The 12,938-nt window shown below is 38.6% G+C and overlaps 2 protein-coding genes and 3 non-coding genes across 5 annotated transcripts; all 5 read right to left on the reverse strand.

Annotated features, from left to right (window-relative positions):
* Window positions 1-1,295: 1,295 nt before the first annotated feature.
* On the reverse strand, window positions 1,296-7,830 carry rps12 (ribosomal protein S12). Its single transcript, XM_034162570.1, has 6 exons — window positions 7,784-7,830; window positions 7,622-7,668; window positions 5,401-5,520; window positions 5,091-5,193; window positions 3,536-3,637; window positions 1,296-1,376 (listed from the first exon to the last, which is right to left on the reverse strand). The coding sequence occupies exons 2-6, from the start codon at window positions 7,633-7,635 to the stop codon at window positions 1,314-1,316; spliced, it is 402 nt and encodes a 133-aa protein (XP_034018461.1). The 5' UTR covers window positions 7,636-7,668; window positions 7,784-7,830; the 3' UTR covers window positions 1,296-1,313.
* On the reverse strand, window positions 4,704-4,782 carry LOC117503688. The gene has a single exon (XR_004558638.1). It is a non-coding gene; the product is annotated as a small nucleolar RNA SNORD100 (small nucleolar RNA).
* On the reverse strand, window positions 5,269-5,352 carry LOC117503689. The gene has a single exon (XR_004558639.1). It is a non-coding gene; the product is annotated as a small nucleolar RNA SNORD100 (small nucleolar RNA).
* Window positions 5,597-5,669, reverse strand: LOC117503685. The gene has a single exon (XR_004558635.1). It is a non-coding gene; the product is annotated as a small nucleolar RNA SNORD101 (small nucleolar RNA).
* A 1,474-nt stretch (window positions 7,831-9,304) lies between the features above and the next one.
* zgc:153284 (uncharacterized protein LOC751696 homolog) lies at window positions 9,305-10,827 on the reverse strand. Its single transcript, XM_034162571.1, has 3 exons — window positions 10,623-10,827; window positions 10,361-10,528; window positions 9,305-9,541 (listed from the first exon to the last, which is right to left on the reverse strand). The coding sequence occupies exons 1-3, from the start codon at window positions 10,704-10,706 to the stop codon at window positions 9,479-9,481; spliced, it is 315 nt and encodes a 104-aa protein (XP_034018462.1). The 5' UTR covers window positions 10,707-10,827; the 3' UTR covers window positions 9,305-9,478.
* Between the last annotated feature and the right edge of the window lie 2,111 nt (window positions 10,828-12,938).

Raw genomic sequence — 12,938 nt, forward strand, 5'->3', positions numbered from 1 at the left:
TGATAAGATAAACACATAAAACATAACAAGCACTGCATATTTGTAATCCTATAAAAAAAAAAAAAAAAAAACTTTAATCCATGGGTAGTTATTTTGTCTTAGATACACTGACATACACTTAGGTACACTGACTCTGCCCCAGAAAATTAAGTAATTCAAAGCTAATTATCATGAAAAAAAATGAATCTATTTAGTCCGATCCAAACACACTAAAGGTTCCTAGAGCTTAAGACAAGTTACATTTGAGACTTTGCAAATACGAGTCGGGATGACAATAAGGTGTACCGCCAGGCGCTGTTTGAAGACTTGCTGACAGTATTCAAGGTGGAGGTGTAATGGACCTGCAATTCATGGAAGGAAATTGCATGCATGTACTGCCAACGCTGGTTTGTAGGTTGACTGTATAAAGTGGAGCTTGTTGAAGGACAAACAGATCCAGAAAAAGCCACTGTTCCTGCGGCAAACTGCATTACGACACCCACCAACACAACGGAGAACTTCGACAGGGTCACACCCACGTCATTGCATGGCCACTCTGCAGTGGACTTGGGGAAAAAAAAAAAAAAAAGAGACAACCAAATGTAATTCTTTCAATGCACACATGCTTGGTGCTTATTTGTTTTTTTCACATGACGCTTTTACCTGGCAATTAAATGAGGTAAGCCCCTATTTAAGGTCAGGGGTTTAATCAAGGAAATACAGTAAGTTTACACTTCTCCCATGTCTCCACGTTACACCAAACTTGTTGAAAGAAGTGTCTATTCTGAGTGCCCCAGCAAGAAACTAGATTTGTGAAATTTTCTGAAAGGCTTTCCCTGGATCATTAGATATTTGTTGTTTCGCTGCAATGTCAGAAAATAAATAAATAAAAATCCTACTTTGCATGTCGTGGCATTCGTAAGACTGACTTAAGACATTTTATACCAATGAAGGCCTTTTACATTACCAAATTCAATGCCATTTAAGACTAAGGACCTGCAGAAACCCTGGCACCAATTAAAGCAGAGGTTCATTGCTTTATGACATAGAGCTTTGCACCTGAGGACCTACAGCACTGTGACTTCATCCGACTCGCAGCTCAAGTGTGTTGAGCCAATCCACAGCAAGAAAACAGACCTCACTAGTTGTGGGTGTGGTCGGAACTCAGGCGGATTTGTTCTTTTATATTCATATATAGTGTAAACTCACCACAGCGTGTTTCAGACAGCAATTACTCACTATGTTCAATAAATCAAAAATTTAACCATCAAAAACCAAGAGGAAAAAGTAGCACCTTGGACAACTGCTTCTTTTAGATATGTTTTATTGACGATTCATTTTTTGGCTTTGAAATATTCCTCAATCACATCCTTGGCTTGAGATTCCTTGCCATAATCCTGCAGAAACAAAAAATATATATATTTTTTATTATATTAAAAACATACAGTGCATCCACAAAGTATTTCCGGCACTTCACTTTTTCCACCATTTTCCTATGTTACAGCCTTATTCCAAAACAAGTGCCATGCCCATGGGGATCCATGAGCTATAAATTTGGTAGTGTTTATAAAATAGGCAGCTGACATTTTTCAAGGATGGTAATAATTTATGCATAGTCTATGATTTGGAATGCCGTGCGAGTCCCGAATGTAATTCTCAATGTCCACTGTTAGCCAATAGCCATAGTTTCTTCCAAAATATTAGTCCTATCAACATTTCATTTGGCGCCATTCATCCTTGACCCAAAATACATAAGCATACCAAACGGCAGGTGTCAGCTCTCCCCAGTTTCTCTGTGATCGAAGGAAGCCCCCCCACATACACAGGCCACTTGGCTATTAATATACAGATGGTGTAAATTATGTATTTCCCCAACATTCTACTCACAACACCCCATAATGACAAGATGAAAACTTTTTTCTTAAAGTTTATTAAAAATAATAATAAAAAGCTACAAAAACACGCAAACAAAGTATTCACACCGTTTGCTCAATACTTTGCTGATGCACCTATGGCAGCAATTACAGCCTCATGTCTTCTTGAATATGATGCCACAAGCTTGGTGCACCTATCTTTGGGCAGTTTGCCCATTTGTCTTTGCAGCACCTCTCAAGCTCCATCTGGTTGGATGGACAGCGTCGGTGCAGCGACAGTTTCAGATCTCTCTAGAGATGTTCAATTGGATTCAGGTCTGGGCTCTGGCTGGGCCACTCAAGGACATTCGCAGAGTTGTCCTGAAGCCACTCCTTTGGTATCTTGGCTGTGTGTTTAGAGTTATTGTCCTGCTGAAAGATGAACCGTTGCCCCAGTCTGAGGTCAAGAGCGCTCTGGACCATGTTTTCATCCAGGATGTCTCTGTACATTACCGCATTCATCTTTCCCTCATCCCTGACTAGTCTCCTAGTTTCTGCTGCTGAAAAACATCCCCACAGCATGATGCTGCCACCACCATGCTTCACTGTCGGGATACTGCCTGGTTCTCTCTAAACATGACGCCTGGCATTCATGCCAAAGAGTTCAATCTTTGTCTCATCAGACCAGAGAATTTTGTTTCTCATGGTCCAAGTCCCTGCCAAATTTTGGCAGCGTGGTGGCTTAGTGATTAGCACTGTTGCCTCACAGCAAGAAGGTCATGAGACTGAGTCCCACCTGTGGCCTTTCTGTGGGGAATTTGCATGTTCTCCCCTTGCTTGTGTGGGTTTGCTCCAGGTGCTCCGGTTTCCTCCCACTTTTCAAGACATGCAGGTAACATGAATCGGAAACTTTCTAACTGCCCAGATCTCCTTTGCAAAACAGATTTCGATCTCAATAAGACTAACCCAGTTAAATTAAATTAAATAGTGAAAGGCTGTGAATACTTTCTGGATGCACCGTACATAAACCCAGATCAAGCTGAGAATGCAAGGAATAAAGTGACAAGTACAAATAAAACTGAAATCAGGATCGTTACATTTCCCCACACACAAAGGATGAACTGTTAAACTGATGCATTTTGGGTGATTGGTTACAACTGCTTTGAGGACTCCCAGATGGACTGCGATTAAAAAAAAAGAAATTGTACATGCACAGGAAGCCAAACACTGACGGACATCAGCCTGTACAAGCAGAACAATTTAACTGGCCAGCATGTGCTTGTCTATCTGATGCAGTACTTTACAATGAAGACATTCACCCACACACACACACAATTATGAGGGTGCAGCCACGCAAGACATACAACTGCAAAAGTGGGTTCAACTTGGGGACTAGCATCCTTTGACAAGAAGAGCACTTTACTAATATTACCAATGTGACTGAGAACTGACCCTCTGATTCCAAGCCCATTTCTCTCATTTTCAGGCTGCCACTTTTACATGTTATTTTGCAACAGACAGCATTCGCACACTCAGGAAACCGCATCACAGTTAAAGCTTTACACATTTAGCTTACTGCTGCCTACAGCATGTACACAGGAGGTAGCATCTTTGGCATGACTCTGTGCAAGTGTGCCGTATACAAAAAGTGTGTTAAATATATTTTTTTAATAGGATATCCCTGACAAACAACATCAACTTACCTTAACCACAACACAGCTGCAGCCCACCACTTTGCGGGGTTTGCCCTCCCGGTCAATTTTGCACAGACCAACCCACTCACCGAGCTTCTTATTGTCATCAACCTGAAACAAGGCAACAGTCCAAGTATTTTTGAATGGCAAACTGAAAAACAGGCACTGTGCAACGAGGCAAGAATTAAAGAAATGTCTTGAAGTGATTCATTAAATGAATGTGAAAAAAAAATAAGATACAAGTCTGCCTTCAACAATGCAAACCAAAACTAGACATCTTAGAGAGGCTGTTTTGAGGCATTTACTCCAAACTCAATTGAGCATTTCATAACTGCGCTATCCTGTTTCCCTTCATTGGACGCATCACCGATCATGCCACAAAACCAGAATGGATAAAAGTTCCAATATGCCCAAAACAAATACAGGCAACAATGAACAGCATTGTGTTACTGTAATAACGCATGACAGGCACTGACCAGACTTCATGGTCAGGTATGAGAGTTTGGCTGTGACATTATCATGCTAATTAGCTGCATTACTTGTCTACACAGTGTGGCAAGATCGCAGCGCTCTAGTTCATAATCATCATTTCAAAATAACCCAAAAGACCTGTGGTTGATGTTTTCCCTTCTCCTTCAGTAACTCCTTAAAAGTACATTTGCACATTTGGCGGCTTTCCTCTTTTAAGCTGTGGTTATCTCGCCAAAATATTCCCAGACTCCTTCAGCCATGACGCAGGAGTTTGAGCTACACAAAAAAACTCACTGACTGATCCATGTGGAACGAAGACACGTTTGTGCAAAATCCATTTTTATGGAAGTGTCATTTTCAAACAACGGCATATTCTCAAACCAGTGATTGGCCCAATCCTTGTCAAGCACACAAACATGATTCTTAACAGGTAGCTGTAATACAACTGCTGGAACCACATCAAGTGTAGCAAACCCCATCAAGGATCAGCTGCAATTAATCAAATCAGGGCCTTCATAAAAAAAAAAAAAAAAAGGGTTAAACAGCTGTATTTAAATTTAAACACACCACTTTAGAAAAACGAGTTAGAAAAAATAAATTTGCTTTCTGACCTCAACTATAAATGTTTCTGTATTATTTCACACTACCTTATGTTTTTAAAACACGAGCTGCAAGACTGAAAACAGCTTATTTTTGGCGTTTCAGCTGCATCTCAGACAAATGGTAACGTTGGCGATCTCCTCACAGTATTCAGTAGAGGGAGCCAAATTGTCATCACTGATACAGCAACACGGTGACAACACGCCACCACCAACTCAAACTTAATGAATTTCCAAGTCAATGTTTGGCATTCATTTCATAACCCTCCCATCTTTCTGAGAGAGAGGGGAAAAAAAAAAAAACAAAACTCAGGAGTCCTATTTATTTCCCACCAGTTCAAAGAATTTTGCATGTACATTTTAGAACGTTATGGCTTTTGACGTTCTCAAATGACGTGCACTGCACACGGAGAAGTCACACAGCCAGCTACTATACAAATCACTAATTATCAACTGGCACAAATCTGATGCGTCACCTCTACCAGGTTCATTACCTTCAGCAGGTTAATCTGATGCTCGGCGCAGAGGGCCTCCACCAGTTTGACGTACATTGCCTCATCGCAGTTGGTGGCAAGGACGCACAAATGGGCATGACGTCTGCAAAGACAAACAGTGTTTAATTAAACCGTCGTATAGCAGCGTTGGTGACGCCGGTGAGTGACTAACTGGTAGTACATTTCAGACATAAACTGGGTAACAGTGGCAAGCTTCCACATACATTTCAGCAGAGGGAGCCAAGATATCATCAGCAACATACCCACTTCAGTCACATGGGTTACAGTACAGTAAGGATTTTTAACTCACTTGTCGAGAGCTTTCGCAGCCTCACGGATGCCGCGGGCGAGGCCGTCGTGTATAAGTGCGGTCTTGAGCACTTCGGGGAGAGCAGTGTTGACATCCATCACACCTCCAGCAGCAATGCCACTAAAATGTTCATAAAGACAAAAATAGATTTAGAGACCTGATGCAGCTCTGGCAAACATTACTGTGTTTAATGAGAGCTTGTCAGGATGAAGATCTCACTCATTGGAGAGTGAAGGGGTATCCGACTAAAGACAGATCATCATTCAAGCAGCTCGTAATGGACATACACATGAATTCAATCCATGGACACAAAGAAGTTTTTTTTCACCTAAGTATTTGGTTATTTTAAGTTAAAAACATGTATATGGACATCGCTCAATTAGTGCATGTTCATGTATCCATGTATGTTGGACAATGCCCTTTTGTGTAAAAGGACAGGTAAATACTTAAAAGTACAAGTACAGCAAAGTACTCAATGTCAACAACTGTGTATCCTTTAGCTTAGTTTCTTTCCAGTGCCCAAAGAGTGTTCTTTGAATCCAACTGAGAGTCCTGTTAAACAGTGGGACATTTACTTGAACAATTACTTATTTAGCCAGAAAAGGTATTCCAATGTAATTATAAAAAAAACCCCACAAAAACAACAAGCATTACAGAAGAATACCTCATTTTGACATCTTTCTATTCAGATTAATGGGGTGCGGTTAATGAAAACTTTAGCCTCTTCAACAGATGCAAACAAAATATTTTTGTGGCATTTCCAGTCATAATGAAGTGTTCACAGCATTATTAAGCTTACCAAAAATAAATAAATAAAATAAAGGCCTGGTCATCCAGCTATTTGGTTTGAGTAGGACCCCCCCCCCCCCCCCCCCCCCCCCCCCCCAAAAAAAAAAAATGTTTTCCTACACTAATCAGTTTCTTTTGGTTTAACCAATTTTTGTCCATAGTGGCCACAGCAGATCCCATTTGTCCTTTTGTTCCATTTACCATGCAATTTTGGTACCATACGTTTTGTACCATTGCACGCTGCGACCACCGTGCGCTCACACTAGCGGCAATGGCGCTTAGCTTAAAAACAACATGACAGGGTTTGTTTTGGTGACAGACGATGATTTGAAAGAGCTTCTTGACGGTGCTCATTCTGCTAACAGACAAAAAAATGAAAACAAATCCAGTACACCGTAAGCTGTCTGGAGGCATTTGCAGCATTTGTTGGGACATCTCTAGATAAGTACAAGAGTGTCAGATGAAAATCTCAACAAATTTCTTTTCCAATTTTTTGCTGGACTGAGGAAAGCAGATGGCAGTCTGTACACGAAAAGGTCAATGCACTGCATCAGCTACGGACTATATCGTCAGGATTGTTTTTGCTAGTTGACCGAGAACAATTTTGGATTGGTTCGTGTTGGACTGTTTGGAACCTCTTGACCTCAAAGGACCAATAACACACCAAAATGCAATTGCCTTGTCTCTTGTTTATGAATTAATAAAATATCAAATGACAAGGATTTATTTTAGGTGTTATATAAAACAAATAGGAGCATTTATTTCATTATAAATGAATGCTGACTGCAATGTAAAGAATATTTCATACAGTGAAAGATATAATGTTTCATTCATTCCATCTTTCACTGCATGAAATATTCTTTCCATTGCACTCAGCATTCATTATTTGTATATTGCGTCGCATTACGTCAGTTTCATGGTGGGGTGGAAGAGAGGAATTTCAGATCAAATGTATGTTCAAATTGCTCTTATTCCTTGTTATAAAAGGCACTGAAACGTTACATTTTTGTTTTAAGAAATTCTTCTGTGCTACTCCACTATGAAGCTTTGCAGCCAAAAATAAAATGTTAACATTGATGTTAAACACACACACACACACACACACACACACACACACACACACACACACACACACACACACAGGTCAACACTGAACCCTCAGAACTTTTAATATTTCTTTCTTCTGTGATTATTTGATGATTAAAAGCTACACCTGTCTTCGACAGGCAGCCATGACAACGGCGCAAAGACCTCTGGGAAACTGAGGCGTTTTAGAAAACGTGCATATACGTCTTTAAATTTGAAATACAATGCAGTGCAAGTAGAAAGCGAGGAAGTACCTTCCTAATTTAGTTTTTAAGATGTTATTTTTCTAAGACGTTACACATTTTAGCTTTTTAAGATTTTAAACTACACCAAAAACTTAACTCACCCTTCCTCGGCCATTGTAAAATTACGATGGATGGTAGACACAAAGTTCTGCAACAAATCCAAGAAGAGTCATTATTCATCATAACTATATGACCGATATGAATTTCTAAATCAGGATGTTTGATTAATCGCTCAGATTGTAAAACTGTACAAAGAAACGCACCTTTTCCTCTCAGGGCAGCGCGTAAAAAGGACGTCATCGTGTTGCGACACACTTTTAACACCAACAGGGCCCATTCCGTGCATTGGCGTCCGTACTTACGCCTGTTAATAACTGTTAATACGTCAGCTTCAGTCGTCAAACGTTACATCATGATATTGTTCATGATGGCATTAGTACGCCGCCTTGATAAGTAAAAGTACACTATGTGTTTGTTTTTAACAAGAAACTGTTTCAAAAGGACAGTAAAGAAGCAATGTTTAAACAGCAGTCATATCAGTACAACATATGAATAAACTAAAATAAAAACGTTAATAATATTAATATAGTAGATTACAATGTGATTGTATCAGCACTCTGTATCTGGTATAAAACTTAATTTTGATTTAATAAGCAGCACTTACGTTTTCCTACCCTTGAATCATCTTTTCTTATTACTAGATTTCCATTACTCAAAAGAAAAGATGCTTCAACAGGTAGGACAATAAACATTAAGAAAAAGAATAAATGTTAAGAATAAGATATTAAGAATAAGAACTCTTTCTTTTCTAAAGCAACCGGAAGTCAAAGACAGCCACTTCCTGTCATAGCTAAAGGTTGTTTACAATTACACATTTGTGTTGATTGTGTTTTTGTTTGGTTTGCCAATGTTCTTTTTGTCTTCTTCTTCTTCTTCTTTACCTCAGTTTTCACATAATTCACCAACATGTTTGGTGCCTGCCTGAAAGTTACATTGCAAAGATTTTATCAAGACAGAACAGCAATTCCCAGCCGTTACACTCTTGACAAATCGGGGCTTGGTGTCATCTTTGGGTGGCTGGAAAGCTAACAGAACACGGTGGCATGCCAGGAAAAACTTAAATTCCAGGAAAACTATATTTATAAGTTACTTAAAAACAATCATTTGATAAATGTGGACTATATTATCCCCTGTCAGCCATAAGACCAAAAAGGGGGTACTATGTCCATTCATCCATGTGTCAACCACACTTTCTAAGAACCATCATAACTTCAAATTTGTACTACATTTCAGGTGGAGATCAGAAATGAGTGTATCTCATACTAGTTGAAATTTGAGCGTGACTGGGTTTCACTAAAACCCTCGAAGGGCCGCCATCTTCACAATTGATTCTCATATTCAAAATAAAGGGGATCAAAATTTGATCCTAAATGACTGTATTTCAGAGAAGTTTGGATTTGACAATGATTTGGTTTCACCAAGATATCTAGTAGAACCAATCAGCTTTAAAAAAATAAATAAATATTTGGACTATATACACAATAAAAACCTTCCAGATTTGTTTAGTAAAGAACTGCCAATAAATATTCTATTTATGTACTCAGGTTATGTTGGCAACACAGCTGACTGGTTTTATTTCCAACTACAGTATCAGAACACAAAAGGCATACTTCAGTGAATTTTTCCAAAGTTATCTGCCAAAATCATCAAGCCAATGTCAAGTCAATTAAATGCCATGGTGTAGAATGCACGTGCAAAATTAGAAGAATGATCACACAAACGGCTGGAGGACTGCAAATATTTATTCAACAGACATTTGTCACTGAACCAAGTGAAAACCGTGGCCAAATCTGGAACATTCTGAGTTACAAAATTTATTTTTTGTTTGACATCAAAGCAGTGATTTGCGTGATGACGTTGAGTTTTCCCACGGAAAGTCAGTGTTGCTGCATCAGTCTTCAGAGTTTGAGGAAAGCTTCCAAATCTTCATTCTCAACTGCATTTTCAAATGCATTATAATCCTTCAAAATACAGAAAAGATTTCACAACACAGATTTCCTGTTAACACCTTCACATTTAATGTCATATGCAGTACTTTAATTAAGAATTACAGTATGGGTCATTTTGCAATATCATCCTAAATGTATCTATGTGTATCTTACATCTAACATTGATCAAGTTATATATTGTTCCCTGGAAAAAAAAAAATTGAACTGATTAGTTGATTTGATTTCATGATTGTTTAACTGTGTAATTATCTAAAAAAAAAAGGGGGGGGGGGGTCAAATTTATTTTTAAGCACATTATAAATTCTATTGCTCTCAATGGGTTACCAAGCTAAAACAAGGAAATAGTGCTGTAACACAAGGCAACTAGATGAAAATGTGTATCATTTAGAAAGACCTTGAAACATGTTTTTCCATATTTTCCCAATAACGGCTCTAAGGAAAGTCTAATGATTCAACAGATTATAGCCAAAGTTATTAGTTGTGATCATAATAGGATATATTTTCCAACTTATACTTTATTTATACTCTGATTAAATAAACTGGACATTTTATATGTGTATATATATGTATACATATCACTAATTTAATAAATGTACTGAAATATATATTTAAATGCCGGTATTTATATTTTGGGGAATTTCAGCTAGATTAGAGAGGATTTATCTGCAGCGATTCCACTAGTCACACATGTTGATTATTGATTATCACGAGAAAACAAAGGACAATCTGCAATCTCACCACTAGATGGCATGAGATCCTACACATTATATCTTTAAGAATGAACCATACAATACAAGGAGATTCTTTGAAGACATATTACAAGAGACTTACTCCAAGGTAGACATTCCCCTTGCAGAGTTGAGGAGGCAGTGCTTTTGAGTCGCCCGCTTTCTTCCTCATTAATTCCTTGTCGCTGGCATTCTGAGTTACGTCCACACATTTGAAGGGGATGTTCTTGGATTCTAGCACAGAACGGATTCTGCTCTGATTTTTCTTTGTCTGCAGAACACAGAGTGCCACTGATTAGAAAGTAAGAATAAAGCCTAGGACATGTCAATGGGAGCTCGCCTAAAGATATAAGTCCATACTGTACCTCTAAACTGCTGGTTACACTGGCCCAATACAAGATGACAACTCCTGTGTCTCCAGAAGCTTTCTGGTAACAATCATCAGACATACCTGTAGACAGATTGAGAAAAGTGGAGCGAAAAATAGAGAAAATGCTGGAGGTATCCAGAGGATATGGGTTTGAGGGCTGGTGTGCTGTTGCAACAGACACGACGAGCAGGTTTGGACACTTCTGTGAGACACACCTATTTGTCTGGTTTGCAGTCAGAAACACGCAAAACTATGAATCATGTAAGAACATGAAAGAGAGATGATGAGATGTAAGAAATACAAGTGTGTCATGACTGCTTAAAGGAGTCGATGCGGCACAATTTTCAAAAAAAAGAAAAAAAAGAATGAAAGAAAGAAACCACAAATATTTTTTTGGCTTTTTGATCCTTTTGTTCTCACTTGAAATGTTAAGTTTTGAGCAATCTTGTCAAACCGTTGTGCCAACTTGTTATTTTTTTTCAGAACATTCTTAAACCTAAAATGGTTTAAATTTGTCTACTTGATTGTACATGAAGCATCTTAAATGATATCTTGGAAAAAATGCCCCAGATTAAGTTGGTGCCAACTACGATTCAGTCAAAAAATGACAAGTACAAACATGCAACCAGTGCAGAATGTTTAATTTATTATTACCTGCACCAATAAAGTGATTTTTAAAACTGCATCTGTTTATGAGCAGGATTTTAATTAGGATGGCACTCACTAGTGTGAACCACCAGGGCCAAAATGCCTCCCAAAGATATGCAATATGTTGCAGGATAAGCAGAATTTAGATGAATAAACTGGATGATAATGAGTTACTGATTAATTATAAAATGTAACCCACCAAGGAGAAAAACTAAAACTAGAAGGGGAACTTAGCGAGTGCAACACCTGCACCTTTTCTGTGAGTTTGACAAATATTCATGCAAATTTATTCTTTCTGGCCACTTTACCTTTGATAAATATAGAATGCTTTCACCATGCTTAATCGGTAACTGGAGACCTCGAACCTAAACGACCTCGATAACAGCGGTACCGATACAATCTCAGAGCCACTAGATTTTCTGAACCGCTACAAAGCACATCGTGTTTTCTGCAGCAGACTTTAAAACAGGTTGTTCAGTATTAGAAATTACATTAAAAGGAGGAAAAAAATGGGAGATTTTTTTGTATGTGTTGGGTAGTGGTTCCAAGATCGTCGTGGTTCCAAGATTGCTATTCCCGGGGTCGTGTGGTTCCGAGGTCTCCAGAAACTGCTTAATCCATATGGAGTTCAAACTGTTTGAGTTAAACAGTTATGACCTTGAGTTTGATGTTTTAAAGTCACCAGAGGTCAAAAGGACATGTGACCAAGAGAAAGTTGGTATTTGACTTCATAGTGATGTTTCATTGTAACAATACTGTATCTTTAAACAATTCTTCAAGCATGCATAACCTTCTATTAGTGTTTATTAGTAAGCATAGGTGTATCTTCAAGCAATTCCTTGGAATAATAACCATGCTAAATATCATCAATATATATCAGCATTAGCTCTGAGTATTGACCTTGGCCTGTGACCTTGAAATTTAGCAAATTTTTTTCAAAATCAATTCAATTTGTCCTTGGTTGATTCTTAGTTTTTCCACCAAGTTTGGTCTAAATTGGATCAAAACTCTTACCTAACCTTCTCTGTACTTGCCTGGAACCGATCTTTACGAAACACCATGCAAGATGCAACGTAAAGCTTACAGGAGTGGGCTTGTTACTGGAGTCCAAACATGCAAACAGGTAGAATTTCATATTTATTTATTATTTATCATTCACAATAACAGGAAAATAAACATGCGGCATAATTTCAGTGTATCAAGCAAAGAAAGCACGTGTGCTACCCGTTGCTACCTGTAACCAGTGAACAGCACGTGACCAGTCAATAGCATATAAGCTTTATCATTGGCAATTTTTCTCTGAAAACATTAACATGAAGTATGAAAACAAATATCTAAAGCAAAGAGAGAATAAATCTTCAGTATATAGAAAGCAGGCAGTGTACCACTGGGGACCAGCAACACAATGTCACTGTGAAGATCCTGCAGGTGCATGCTGGGACGAAGGTCGAGGATGCTAAAATGTAAGTAGGAAGATGCAGGAAGTAAGTGGAGCATTCAGTATTTTGCAGAAATGGCATGGACAGGGCGCGTTTGAGACATAGTATGATATTGGAGTTTGTCGGGATGATGCGACTCAAGTGTGCTGCCTGAACTTGTTTTGCTCACACACTGTGGACAGTAAAATGCACACTTCCTGAAGATGCAAGGGGTGTTCAAAACA

Source organism: Thalassophryne amazonica, chromosome 21, assembly GCF_902500255.1.
Source record: "Thalassophryne amazonica chromosome 21, fThaAma1.1, whole genome shotgun sequence".
NCBI lineage: Eukaryota > Metazoa > Chordata > Actinopteri > Batrachoidiformes > Batrachoididae > Thalassophryne > Thalassophryne amazonica.

Coding starts and splice junctions, on each gene's coding strand:
- zgc:153284 (XM_034162571.1), bottom strand. CDS start 10,706: ATGTCTGATGATTGTTACCAGAAAGCTTCTGGAGACACAGGAGTTGTC. Junction 10,529..10,622: donor GTGTAACCAGCAGTTTAGAG/GTACAGTATGGA, acceptor TGTGTTCTGCAG/ACAAAGAAAAATCAGAGCAG. Junction 9,542..10,360: donor AGGGGAATGTCTACCTTGGA/GTAAGTCTCTTG, acceptor TGTATTTTGAAG/GATTATAATGCATTTGAAAA.
- rps12 (XM_034162570.1), bottom strand. Junction 3,638..5,090: donor ATCAGATTAACCTGCTGAAG/GTAATGAACCTG, acceptor GCCTTGTTTCAG/GTTGATGACAATAAGAAGCT. Junction 1,377..3,535: donor GCAGCTGTGTTGTGGTTAAG/GTAAGTTGATGT, acceptor TTGTTTCTGCAG/GATTATGGCAAGGAATCTCA.